Below are 13,690 nucleotides of genomic sequence, written 5' to 3'. Positions count from 1 at the left end.
TGCGAAGCTCACTTTTGCTTCTGTGTTGATTTCTTAGTTGTTTCTTCTACGGTTAGTACTTTGAAAGTCCTCTTTGGTAGCTCTTAAGTGTCTTGCTGTTTAAATCCTATTCTTGTTGTATCGCAAGTTGTGCGAAGATCAGCTTCGCATCTGTGTATATAGTTTGTTTGGTTTGTAGCACTAATTCTTGTTTCCCGTTATCAAACAGTTTAAACCGTCTCTCAGTTTCAGGGCTAATTTGACTGATATAAGTTTTGAAATTTCATCACTTTTGATTTTTACTACCAATTGTCTAAGCGAACGAAATTCATAAATGTCCACAAAAAGTTTTCACAATGGCGAGAAAAACCGTTTTGAAGTTAGTTTTAAAGTATTTTCCAGCGAGTAAACAATTATTTATCTCGCTAGAATTCATAGCGAGAAAAAACCAAGGTCGTAACTAATGAATTTTCTGGTTAACGAAGCACCGTATGTGAAAAAGTCGAAAACTGAAAGATCGAAACAAAGTTCACAATTTGCTCAGGCGCTGTGTTAAAGTTGATTCTTAACTGTTTTCATTTTGGGTATTTTATGACATTGAATTCTGCTTTTAAATACCGAAATTTATGTCAGTTCGATATTCTTTGTTGACTTGTAATTTCCGATAGTTACGGTTAATTTACTACGTTTGAAATAAAATGTTGTCAATCAACCAGCTACCCGAAACCGATCTACCTCAGAATCGAAACGAGGCAGAAACAATTATAATAGGTTTTTAATTGTCTTTTCAATCAGTTTTTTTCAGCAAACTAATTTTTCGAAATTTCTTTAAGCGCGTGCTTGAGAAAAAAATATATTTTTAAAATAAAGTGCAAAATCTTCGAAAAAATTTCCAATTTTTGATTGTTTAGTATTAAAAAGAACCGATTGAGAATTTGTTTGGTTGAAAAAATTTTGTTTGGTTTTAATTTCTTGTCAAGTTGAGTTCAAATTCAGTAGCTAAAAAGACAGTACGCTCCCCAATTAAGAAAGTGGAAACTGACTAGCGTGACTAAAAGTTTTTGATTGACCCTTATTTCTCAAATTGTTTTAATGTTATCGAAAAACTGGTCTCAACATTTGTGAAAAAATATTTTAAAATCCAAATAGCTTTGAGTTTTCTTACTTGGAATTGCTTCAAAATTATTCCTTTCTCTCAATTTGTTTTTTGAAATAATTGGCCTTCAGTGGAGAAATTCATCAATTTGTTTGGCGTGCTGTTAATTGCGAATGACTCTCTGCTTCTACAAAACTGGGTTTATTTGAAGTCTTCTATTTAAATGATTAATTAAAAATAAAAGGAGTTTCGAGCCATCGATCAATGTGAAAGCATCTCAAATCATCTTTCTCTTTTAGGTGAAGAAACCCGCCGTGAACTCAGCATGGGGCTCCTCTTCCTCTTCTCCAATCATTCAGCCGAAAGTGACAGTGGCAAAGAGTTCGGCAGCAGCCGCGGCAAAGATGCACAAAGTCGAATCATCGCCCTCTCTTCTTCAGCAGAACAACACTGTGTCTCTAAATGCTCAATCAAGTAGTAGTAATGGACTGTTGACGTCTAATATGAACAGCAGTGGGTTTGTTGGGTCCACTAATTCAGTGTGGAATCAAGGCCAACCGGGTAGCTCCTCGGACATGCCTTCCTTGCAAGAGAGCAACCCATCTATCCATCCCAATTTCATGGTGGTGAGACCAAAGACCAAAAGTGGCAAAAAGAAAAAGAAGAAAAACGACCCAGGTAGTCAGCCAACTTTATTGTTTGTTTGTTATCATCCGGCTACTTAAAGAATAAGAGATAATATTTTGTTTTTTTTTTATTTTCCAACAGCTATATTTTCGTAATTAATGTTAGTATCTAGATGTTGAAGCTAAGAAACAGTTATCAGATATAAATTTCCTTGTGGAAGCCAGAACACATTTGAAAATGCTCAATTTTGTTGTTTCAGATGACACCGTCAGCTCCATCAAGAGTATCTTGTCTGCAGTCAACGATGAAGTCAGTAACGAGGATGCGAATTCATTGCAGAACAGTAATGGATGGATGAGCTTCGAAAGCAACAATAACGACATCCAGAAGTCGAAGGTGAACGTAGAGGCCAGGTCCTTGTCTGACCAGACCAATAACAGTAGCAGAGAAATTTCATTTAGTGGACTGACTTTGAAAGAGATCGAAGAGCAGCCTAGAAGTAAGACAAAAGAAGAAAGCCGCGAGGCGATTTTGGACGCTCCTCCGGGATTTGCCGGTGACGAGGAGAGACCGAAATTGAGGGAGCCAATTCTGGAGCTGCCTCCGGGCTTCGACTCCCCAAAGCACAGTGCGAGTGCAAAATGCGTCAATCAGCAAACGTGAGTTATCTGTTTGGAATGGTAATATATTAGCATAAGGGTTCATTTGAGTACGTAAAAAAGGCTCCTAGCTGGATTCAAACCGGGTGCAGTGGGGTGGTGGTCGCATGCTGTAACCATTACTCCAATTAATCAGGTAAACAAATCGAGGCCACGATTAATTAACTTAAGTTACATTGATTATTCTTTTGGCTATTAACGACAGGTTAATTTAAAATTAGGCGAAGACAAATTGTTTAAATACTGAAGATAACACAAATCAGATCTTATGTTTTTTCTCTTGCGATAGCCTTTTTTCCATAAATAACTTCTCATACAAATCTGTACAGTTACGAAATACGTTCTGTTACTTTCACTTGCAGGCTGCTGATATGATCAATCTCTTAAAAATTCCAAAAAACCTCAATTTAGGTAGTAATTAGGTGGAATTCATTTGAGGCGGTAAATTTGTTTAAAAATGTTGAATTTATTGAATCAATGAACGAAGTGAAAATTCATTTGTGTCTTTATTTTTAAAAAATTTAATTTTTCGTGGTTGACTTTTGATTTCTGTTTCAGCCCAATTTGACTTTTCCCAGCGGAGTGAAAACTTTTTGATCCAGGTTTCTCAAATTGAGCGAATTTCGTCAAAAAAGTGTCACTCATAGGTTGCTTGAAGTCTTTTAACTTGTCCAACTGTCTATTGGCTGACGTTTGGGATTTGAGTTTTCGTCCTGATTTCGACGGTTCATTTTCCGATTGTTATTGAATGTAATTTCAATTATCTGATACAGTCTTTAATTCTCTTTTCCCGAAGCATGGGTTGTTAGTTTCATTTCTATAATTATTGAAAGTACTCTAATTTGTAAGTATGCCAAATCTCACATTAAAAAAGTTTTTGACCAAATTGTTTCGGTGTATCTTTTTCCGATACAAACATCATCTGATACAAACCTTTGAAAAAATTCGAAACGTATACACCCACAAAAATTTCATATTTTTTCCAGTAATTTTTCCAACATACTTTTTCAGAAGACTTTCCACTTCCGTCTCTATTTCTATTCTTTATCTTGTAATCTTAATCTTGTCGCTTTTTCAGGAAAAATTGTAACCTTTCATTTTTTGAGATCACTTCAAATCAAATTTTTCCAAAAGGCGATGAATGTTTTTTCTGATGTTGAAAATGAGATGTTAAAAACGTGAAAAAAGGGTTCTTTTTTGAGCTCATCTGCTTTATACTCGCAATGTTTTGAATGATCGTTTCGCGGACACTTGCAATATCGTGATTTTGTCAAGCAGATTAACAAGTTTGTTGGAAAGGAGATCAGCAGACTGATTGTCGTGTCAGTGGAACAATGATTCTAATCAGTCATATTGTATATCCTGGACTGTGTAGTATATTGTGTCCAATTAGAATTGATAGATAGAGTCAAAAATTTAAACATGAAAAATGTACATCTTAAGGAGAACTACTGGGACTGTAGGTTCATAAATGTTTTGCATATCTGTTTTAGAAAAATTTGAAATACTCAAAAAAACAACGTTTCGTGAAAATGTTTTGTTTTGGAAATTTTCCCATTTTACAAATTTTTTGTAGGAAATATTTCTGCTTTGTGAAATTCTTTCAAAAAATCCCTTTCAAACCGTTCAGTTAATACTAAAGCCAGTTAGCTAGTAGTTATTACAAGTTTGGTGGTTATAAATGATTTTCGGTTCAGTTGAACCATGATTTTAATCAGTCATGTGTTTCGTGTCAGCATGCAGATTTCAACCAAAAGAAGTCTTTTGAGCATGTCTGCTTTGTGAATATCAATTCTTTGCGAAAGTGGCTTTTTTGTTGCTAGTAAGCCAATTCCGATTTTGTGTACTTTCTGATTACACAAATATTCTAGTATATCTGTTTAGTTAACCTTGTTCATTCTTCGAAAGGGGGGGGGGGGGTTGCGAAATGTGAATGTTTTGACTCACCGAGGTCCTACCCAAGTTAAGTGGGATTAGTCACAGCCATGTAGATTTTGTTAAAGTTTATTTTAACGCTGCAAGTTGACTTTCTCGTCATGTTTTCTTCAATTTGAACATCATTCCAGACATGGACATTGACGTCATGGACATCTATACTTGGACATCATTCCAGAGTATAGAATGTAGAGCATCTATACTCTACATTCTATACTCTACATGTTGCAATGCAAATGTAGAGTATAGAATGTAGAGTATAGATGCATATAAAACTGAACTAAAATGTAACAACAATAAGCACAGTTGGCCGAGCGGCCTAGAGACAAGTCTCTCACGCCGGTCAACCGGGTTCGAGTCCCCCCATATGCAGACCTTAAAACATGTAGACCCGAGGGGCTATAGCCCCATTTGACCGTTTTTTTTACTGTTTTTTGGTTCTAATTCGGTTCAGCCTTGATTAAGGTTGACCGCCAAAAAGAGCAATTTGTCTCAAGGACATTACCGACCGGTTCTTGTGGCTAGCTTGCGCCGTTTTGTACCAAAAACGGACAGATGAAAAAAATGTTATATGATGTTCTGATCAATAGAAAAATGCCGAAATTATTTTATTGACCGAGTTATTTGCCGAGAAATATCTCTTACTAATTTACGGATTTGGAACAGTTTTTTGGAGATTAGCGAGCATATTTTGGCACCCCACAAGGGACACGAGATCGATGATAGTTCCCTTTCAATTTGTTTCTCGGACAGTTTTCCCGACACGAGTGTAGTTGGCAGAATCCCCAGAGTTGTACGAAAGCAGGTGGCTCAAACAGAGTGCTGTCGGTCGGAATTCATCTGTTGCGGCTTGAAGAGGGTCTGTAGCGGATTGCACAGCATCTGTTGCGGATTGCAGAGTGTCTGTAGCGGATTGCAGAGTGTCGGTTGCAGATTGCAGAGGGTCTGTGGCGGATTGCACAGCATCTGTTGCGGATTGCAGAGTGTCTGTAGCGGATTGCAGAGTGTCGGTTGCAGATTGCAGAGTGTCTGTGGCGGATTGCAGAGCATCTGTTGCGGATTGCAGAGTGTCTGTGGCAGATTGCAGAGTGTCGGTTGCAGATTGCAGAGTGTCTGTTGCGGATTGCAGAGGGTCTCTTGCGGATTGCAGAGAGCGTCTGTGTCGTGTAAGACCGGTGACCGCCCAATCTTCAAAACTGTAAGACTCGACAAACTTTTAAAACTCTCATATTGTGCTATAAAATTTTATACGCTGTCATACATCTTGAGAAATTTTTCCGCAAGCTAGCCCCCGGTAATTTTTCTCAATACCCAAAATTTTTGGACAGTTCCGTTGAACTGAAATATCTTACAGTCGGTACATAGACAAACTGACTTGACATTTTTTCTCGATACCAAAAATTTTTGGATATATGTGAACGGAATAATAATCAGTGAAATCGGAACATAGACAAGAGGTACTGGACTAGTTTTTTGGATTGGTTTATGACTCGAACCTGCTGACCAAAATTTACTGAAAAATTTTGTGAAAAAAGTAAAAAATTAACAAAAAATCCTCAAAACGTCTCCAGAATTCTGCGAAATTGTGCTGTAAGATGAAACCAACCTTATGTTAAGTGGTCTGGTAGCGAAATATCAGGCAAATTAAGTTGAGTTTTTTCATCCTCAGGTTTCTTCCGCGTGTGTTGTTGGAACTTAACCAATTTGCCTGATCCCCCACCCACCATTGGTGAAACTGAAAGCCAGTTCGCTTCGAGTAAAACAAAGCCGTTTCAGCCCGTCATATTATTGACTTCGTTGCGTGACAGTAAAGTTAAGTGGTCAGGTACGGTGATATTAAGTGAGTTAAGTTGAATTCTTTCATCCTCAGGTTTACTCCGTGTGTGTTGTTGGAGTTCAACCGACCTACTTAATTTCCCAACCCCATTGGTACTTAAGCGTAACGAAGCCGTCGCATAGGTCCCCTAAGTGTATGGTATTCATTCTAGGAGCTAGTTCTTTGGATCACGCGCTCCGAAAACTTCCCGCTCCGTCCCAGAAGCGCGTCAAAGATACTTGCTTTACGAAGCCAGGTTTAAGTTTGAACTTTAACGCTAGGGACTCTCAGAAAACGATACAGTACTACCTTCATCACTACTTGTCGCACCGTAACGACCTTGTAATTTGGCACGACGCCATTAATAACTCGATAAGTAGGCACCGCAGCAACAATAACCGCAAGCTGAGTAGTGAGCAACTTGTCAATTTGTTATTAAGGTATAGGACAAACATTTGTGCGATCGTATACTGTAGACGGAACGGAACCGAGGATATAGAGGAAAGTTTAGGTTCAACAGGTATTCTCGTTCTCAACGTCGTTAAAGACTTTATCTCTAAGCGTAAGGCTAAGGACCAGGTACTAATTGAGAAGTACAAAGAGCTTCACCAGCCTCCTTCCCTTGAGTTAAAGACTCTCCTCCTTCTAAGGCGTTATAGCGCTAATCTTAACATCCTTAAGGCACGTAAGAAGCGAAACCGCTTACCCCTCAAAGCTCGGAAAGCTATAAGAAATAGGCTTCAGGTAGAAGCTTTGAGACGTCAAGTTCCCCCGTCTTGTAAGCTAATGTTGATTTATTAATGCAAATTTGATTACGTACCAAAACAGTATCTCATTTTATTGATTGTTTTCTATAAGTGAGCATCCGTAGAATATTGTCAATTTGTGAAAAACATGGACGAAAAATTCCAAAGTAAGATACGCAAGTTATTCGAAACCCGTCTAAATCTAGAAAATGAGCTGCTTAAAGGTCACTCATTATTACTTGAGTACATTGAGAATAATAGTCGCACTACAAAAATTGATAATGCTGTTTACAAATGTAAAATTGCGTTGGAAAAAGCTGTCGACGTCAATGAGCAATTAATTAGGTTAGCGGGAAAAACGGAAAATCCTGAAAAAATTATTGCTCAGCAAGACCTTTGGCTTAAGAAAGTAACCGAAATGAACGATAAAGTAATGCACGAAGCTCAGAGTTACAAGATGAGCCTTGAACCTTCGTCATTTCCAGCAGCCGGCATTACAGGGAGCAAGGGATCTTTACAACAAACTAGGTCTGAGACATCCTCACGCTCGCACAAAACAAGTTATTCAGCAGCACGAGTATCTGAAAACAGGTCTAAGGTCTCTAATCAGTCTAAGGATAGTAGAAAGCTTGACTCACATAAGTCTGATAAATCTGCTTCCACTCGTCATACGTCGACTGTTCGCACTATGTCATCAAGTGAGAAACGGCATGAGTTAGCTTTAGTAAAACGACGCCATGAGGAGCTGGAAAGGCAGTATCAAGTGTCTTTAAGACTTAAAGAGCAAGAGAACCGTCTTAAGTTCGAACAAAGTCAGCTGGAACTAGAGCAATTGGCTGAAAATCATAAAAAGCAACTAATTGAAATGGAATTGAAAGCGTTTGAACTTGAGGATAGTTCATCCGAGGTTAGCGAGAAGGTAGCGGAAAGTAACTTAACAGGAGTAAGTCAACCTATTTCAAAGGTAGCAACCGATCGAACTAATGATTGGGTAGACTCTGTTAGTTCACAAGCACCTCCCGACGTTGCTAGTGCGCCAGGTTTGCAGGCCTTCACTCATGTACCCATTTCGTCAGGACCGACGACTTCCGCCCTCCTTGCTCATGCAATTCACACCAGTAATAGTCATAACCATGAGCACACAGCATTGAGTGACCCTGGAATCCATAGTTATGGACATCGGGCTATGCCTCGATTTGGCAGTGCAAGCCTTTTGCCATTGCAAGCTTCTGTTTCATTCCCAGCCTCTGTTCCATTCCCAGTTAACAATATGCATTCTAGTGCACACGTGTTACCAACACCGTCGGCAGTTCCTTTACAGACCATGAGTTCAAACATAACTAATGGTAGTTTTGCCATCGCGCAACCGGAATCATTACCTGTCCCAATGTTACCGGCCCAACCCGGTTCTGGTTTTGTTTCTTTGTCGCCTGCATTTGCTGGCGGTGGCTTCTCATCTTCTGGAGTAAACCCAACGCCGGTTTGCTTTTCGGCACCTAATTGCCATGCTGCGCCAGTCCAGACGCAACATAATCTTCCCTTTGTTCCGCATACTGTGTCACCTAATATCAACGATTACTACACAAGTGATGCAAACTTATGGCGATTGGCAGCTACAACTCCAATCGTCACGCGTGCTCAGTGTTGTAATGCTGGAAACATTTTTTCTAATGTGACAACTATTGTCCCATCGTGTAACACCGCCGCTCCGTATGCTAGTGGTGGGACTGTGTATTTTAATACTCCCCCAGTTCATCCACAACATGTTCCGCATTTTGTCAATCAAACTAATACTGGTTATCAGCCAGTCAATGAAGACTACGCACCGTCTCCCGCTTATCCGAACCAAGGTTGTTCATCGGATCGACCTCTCTCCGCTCGTGAATTGGCGGAATTATTAATGCATAGCCGCAAAGATCATCTTCCTGAATGGAAGTTAGCCCAGTTTGACGGCAACCCGTTAAATTGGCACGAATGGTTTGGTCAGTTTAAGTCCACCGTTGATTCCGCTGTTCTCACCGATGATACGAAATTGACATACTTAAAAACGCTCGTCACAGGCAAAGCAAAAACCGCAATTGCGGAGTTTAGTTATAGTGGCGTTATGTACAAGGATGCACTGGCCACCTTGCAACGGAAGTTTGGGCAACCACATGCCATTGTTGGTGCGCATCTTGATAAGCTGAATACTTTTCCTCCACTTAAGATGCACAATTCGGAAAATGTCATTAGTTTCTCCTCTGCCATATCTGGCCTCGTAGCAGTTTTCAAATCATTGTCTTTCAACGATGATCTAAAGAGTGTTAACCTGTTAAACCAAGCTGTTAGTAAACTTCCGCCTAACCTCAAGGAGGCTTGGTCAATGCATACTGTTAGACATAATTGGCAGCGACCAACACTCTTAGACTTTAACAACTGGTTGAAAGAAAAGGCCGAGGGGCATGAAAGATTACGTTTACTCAGCTCTAAGGCAAAAAACGAAGAACCGGTTAAACCAAAAACAACCAAAGTTTTTGCAGCCAATAGCCAGGTAACTAGTAAGGCTCAGGATAAGTCTAAGTTTCCGCCGTGCGTTTTGTGTAAGGGTAGTCATGCATTGTGGAATTGTGCTGTTTTTAAGGAAAAGAATGCTACTCAGCGAGCAAAATACGTAGCTGAACAGAAACTTTGCTTCGCTTGTCTCAATGGCAATCATAGTTTCCGGCAATGTTCTAGAGCAAAAAAGTGCCCGAAGCCAGAGTGTGATAGCACACATAATGTCTTGCTCCATGGAGCCGAAAGAATATTTCCTCGGAAGGAAAATTCAAATGTCTCGAATAAGGCTGGAATAAACAAATCCAAGGAGAATACAAACACTTCCACCCATGCCGCTGTTAGTGATGTACTTGACATTGAATCTTCTAAAGGGTTGTTGCCAATTGCAACACTTGGTGTATCCTCGGATGTAACCAGTCTCCTGACGTTGGTTCTTTGTGATAGTGCATCGACTCACTCCTGGGTGTCTTCGTCACTCGTAAACCGTCTCGGCTTAGTAGGGGAGCCCGTTAACTTGTCAATTAGTGGTTTCAATTCGACCACCGTTGTTGAGACTCAGAGGGTCAAGTTTACTGTTTCCTCCGAGCCGAATAATAGTGATTTCGTATTTTCTCTCTGTGCATATGTTAAAGACAATATTCGGATTGGTTCCGAATTAATCAATATTGCTGATTTGCAGAATAAATATCCACAATTAGCACCTATTAAGCCCATTCAATATACTTATGAGGACGTTGAAGTTATTATCGGACAAGACTACTACCACGCCGTTAGACCCATTGAGTTCATCTTGGGAGATGATAAAAACTCACCGTGTTCCGTTCGCCTACCGATAGGTTGGGTCTTAAGTGGTCCGTTGCCGCCGTCCGGTAATTCTACTTCTTCGTGTTTCAAGTGTGTTGTTGAAGATTCTTCTCTGACCGACCAGATAAAATCCTGGTACGAGTTGGAATCGTATGGTGCTTTCAAACAGGTCGATGCCCGTTCCGCCGCGGATAAACATGCTTTATCCATCCTAAATTCTGAAACCGTTCACAATGGCGAAAGATACGTTGTGCCTATGCTTTGGATTGATAGTAATGTCAGTCTTTCAAATAATTATTACTCGTCACTTGCCCAATTTAAATCATTGGAGAGAAGGTTAAGTAAAGACCCTGAGCTGCGCGAAAGATACGCAGAAACAATTAGAGAGGACATTAGGAAAGGCTATGTCGTTACCGTCGAACCGCATGATCCACGTAAGCGTTCCGATCGCGAGTGGTATCTTCCGCACCATCCCGTCGTAAATCCGAATAAGCCGGGTGAGGTGCGCCGAGTCCTTAATGGGGCTTCTAAGTTTCACGGCACATCCTTAAATAAGTCCTTATTGGTGGGTCCTGACCTACTCCAAAATTTAATTTTTGTGCTTTTGCGATTCCGTCAACATAAGTACGCCGTTTCCGCGGATATAGAGGGTATGTTCCTCCAGGTAGGAGTCCTTGCCCGCGATCAAATTTCGCTCCGTTTTTTGTGGCGGGAGGATACCACTTCCGATGTGGTAGTTCATCAGTACACTCGCCATATATTCGGCGCACGGGATTCGCCTACGTGCGCCAATTTCGCGTTGCAAAAAACAGCAACTGATAATATGTCCACATACCCTGAGGCCGCCTCAGTCGTAAATGAAAAATTTTACATGGACGATTACTTGGATTCATTCGAGAACGTTACCCAAGCAATTAAAACTAGTCGCGATTTGGTTTCCTTACTAAAATTGGGAGGATTTAATTTGACTAAATTTGTCAGTAATGCTGATGAAATCACTTCAGCAATGAACCCCGAGGAATCCGAATCCTCATCTTCACCCATTAAGGAAATTTGTAACGGTGCCGAACAATCTTCACACGTCTTAGGTCTTAAGTGGGACCATGTGAAAGACACTTTGGTTGTTAGCAGAGGCGTGGATCGTCCTCTCGATAAAGCAATAACTCAACGAACCGTCTTGAGTTTCGTCTCTTCTGTGTTTGACCCTGTTGGGTTAGTAGCTCCATACACAGTTAGGGCCCGTCTTTTACTGAAAGATATTTGGAAAATCAGTGGTCAAAGTTGGGACGACGAATTGCCAGAAGACATAAGAGATAAGTTTCTCGAGTGGCACTCCGGTCTCCCTCTCTTAGGGCAATTGACTATTCCCCGTTGTTACTTCACAGAGCCTGTTGATCAAATTGAGCTCCACATGTTCGGTGATAGCTCGCAGGATGTTTTCTGTGCTGTTGGATTTTTGCGTGCGCGACTCGCGAGCTCGCATAAAACTCAAATATCCTTCATCTTTGGTAAAGCTCGCGTTGCGCCCATGAAAGCGCTATCTATACCGAAGCTAGAGCTTCAAGCTGCTCTGCTCGCCACACGACTAAAAGATGATATACTGACCGCCCTTACCGTCTCTATTAATCATGTCTTTATGTGGACAGATAGTACAACAGTTTTGCAGTGGCTAAACTCCACTGAAAAATTACCTGTATTCGTCGCTAATCGTGTCGGCGAAATCCTCGAGTCGACCACTATTGATGAGTGGCACCATGTTCTGAGCGGCGATAATCCAGCTGATACCGGTACGCGGGGGATTTCTTCGGAAGCCCTCAAGGATAGCAGCTGGGTTATTGGTCCGAGCATTCTCAGGACTACTGATTGGCCGTTTTTACCCGACGAACGTGTAATCAATAAAATTCGTTTGAAGGGTCCTTCTTGTGATGTTGATAATTGCTTGGAGACATCATCTTCCTTCGTCACCGATGTCACATCAATCAAACATCCCGAACACGGGTTCAATTGGGAAAGGTTCAGTTCCTTTACAAGATATAAACGAGTAGTCGCTTTTATGTTGAGGGTGTTGCCTTCACATAAGCATTTTCGTGGTAAAGACTTACGAATCACCGACCCCACTGAACTTGATATTGCAGAAAGCAAACTGATTCATCTTGCTCAGATGGAATCCTTTCCCGTTGAGTTAAAAACACTCACCGCTGGCAAACCTATTAAGAATAGTAGTAAAATTGCCACATACTCGCCATTTATCGGTCCCGCTGGAATCATTCGTTCCACCGGACGGATTGTGCGCTTAGTGGATACCGAGTTTGATACTAAGCACCCAATAATACTCGACGCCCGACATACCTTAGTTCGCTTGTTGGCCCGCAGCCTCCACCATAAGCATTTTCATCAAGGATTAGATTACATGCGCTCCGTTTTAAATATGAAATTTGCAATACTTGGGTTGCGTCGACTACTTCGGTCTGTCGAAAATCAATGTGTGACATGCCGTAAACGCAAAGCAAGCACCATCCAGCCAATTATGTCCGATTTACCGGTCGAACGTCTCGGATACAAGCAACCACCCTTCAATCATACGGGTGTGGATTACTTTGGACCGCTTTACGTTCCGGTTCGCAGAAGCACGGAAAAAAGATGGGGATTTCTTTTTACTTGCCTCACTACCAGGGCTGTACACCTTGAGATTGTACCGTCTCTGGACACCAGTTCGTGTGTCATGGGCATTGAACGGTTCGTTGCGCGCCGTGGTACGCCAAGCACAATCTGGTCGGATAATGGCACGAACTTCGTTGGTGCGGAAAAGGAATTACTTGCCTGCATCAAGAGCTGGAATGGCATGGCTCCGACCATTTTTGCACACAAAGGTGTTACTTGGAAGTTTAACCCGCCAGGCGCACCCCATCATGGCGGCTCCTGGGAACGCCTCGTCCGAAGCGTGAAGCGCGTGCTGTACGATATCCTAGGCAGTAGGCGAGTCACTGAAGAGGTGTTAGGAACAACACTCTGCTTAGTTGAACAGGCTTTGAATTCGAGGCCAATCACTCCCGTTAGTACCGATTCACGTGAGTTAGAAGCGTTAACCCCAAACCATTTTTTGCTTGGACAACATGCCACAAGCTTTCCTTCGCTTTTACCCGGGGAGCACTTCGATCACAAGAAAAGGTACGTGCGAGCGCAGTCATATGCTAACGCGATTTGGTCTCGTTGGCTTCGAGAATATGTTCCCTCGCTGAATAAGCGTGTCAAGTGGCACACTCATTCTGACTTTACTCTTAAAACAGGCGATCTCGTGTGGGTGATTGAGCCCGATAGTCCGCGTGGGTACTACCCTCTCGCCCGAATCGTCAAGCTAAACTACGGACAGGACGGTTGCGCCCGATCCGCCCTTGTCAGGACCGCAACCCGTGAAGTCACGCGGCCGACCGTTAAGCTCGCTCCGGTTCTTCCTTCTTCAGGGGGGGAGGATGTTGCAATGCAAATGTAGAGT

The 13,690-nt window shown here is 41.6% G+C and overlaps 2 protein-coding genes across 2 annotated transcripts in view; both read left to right on the top strand.

The window, feature by feature from the left end:
• The window catches only part of LOC134840032 (nucleoplasmin-like protein ANO39), a 254,422-nt gene that overhangs the window by 54,192 nt on the left and 186,540 nt on the right, over positions 1-13,690 (top strand). The window lies entirely within an intron of this gene.
• LOC134840721 (E3 ubiquitin-protein ligase ZNF598-like) overlaps positions 1-13,690 on the top strand; it is a 32,344-nt gene that overhangs the window by 17,190 nt on the left and 1,464 nt on the right. The window contains exons 9-10 of the mRNA XM_063856724.1: positions 1,375-1,753; positions 1,962-2,361. Coding sequence (XP_063712794.1) covers positions 1,375-1,753; positions 1,962-2,361 — 779 coding nt within the window. The remainder of the gene's footprint in view (positions 1-1,374; positions 1,754-1,961; positions 2,362-13,690) is intronic.

This window comes from Symsagittifera roscoffensis, chromosome 2 (assembly GCF_963678635.1).
Source record: "Symsagittifera roscoffensis chromosome 2, txSymRosc1.1, whole genome shotgun sequence".
NCBI classification, from domain to species: domain Eukaryota; kingdom Metazoa; phylum Xenacoelomorpha; order Acoela; family Convolutidae; genus Symsagittifera; species Symsagittifera roscoffensis.
This window is presented reverse-complemented; position numbering and strand designations above follow the sequence as displayed.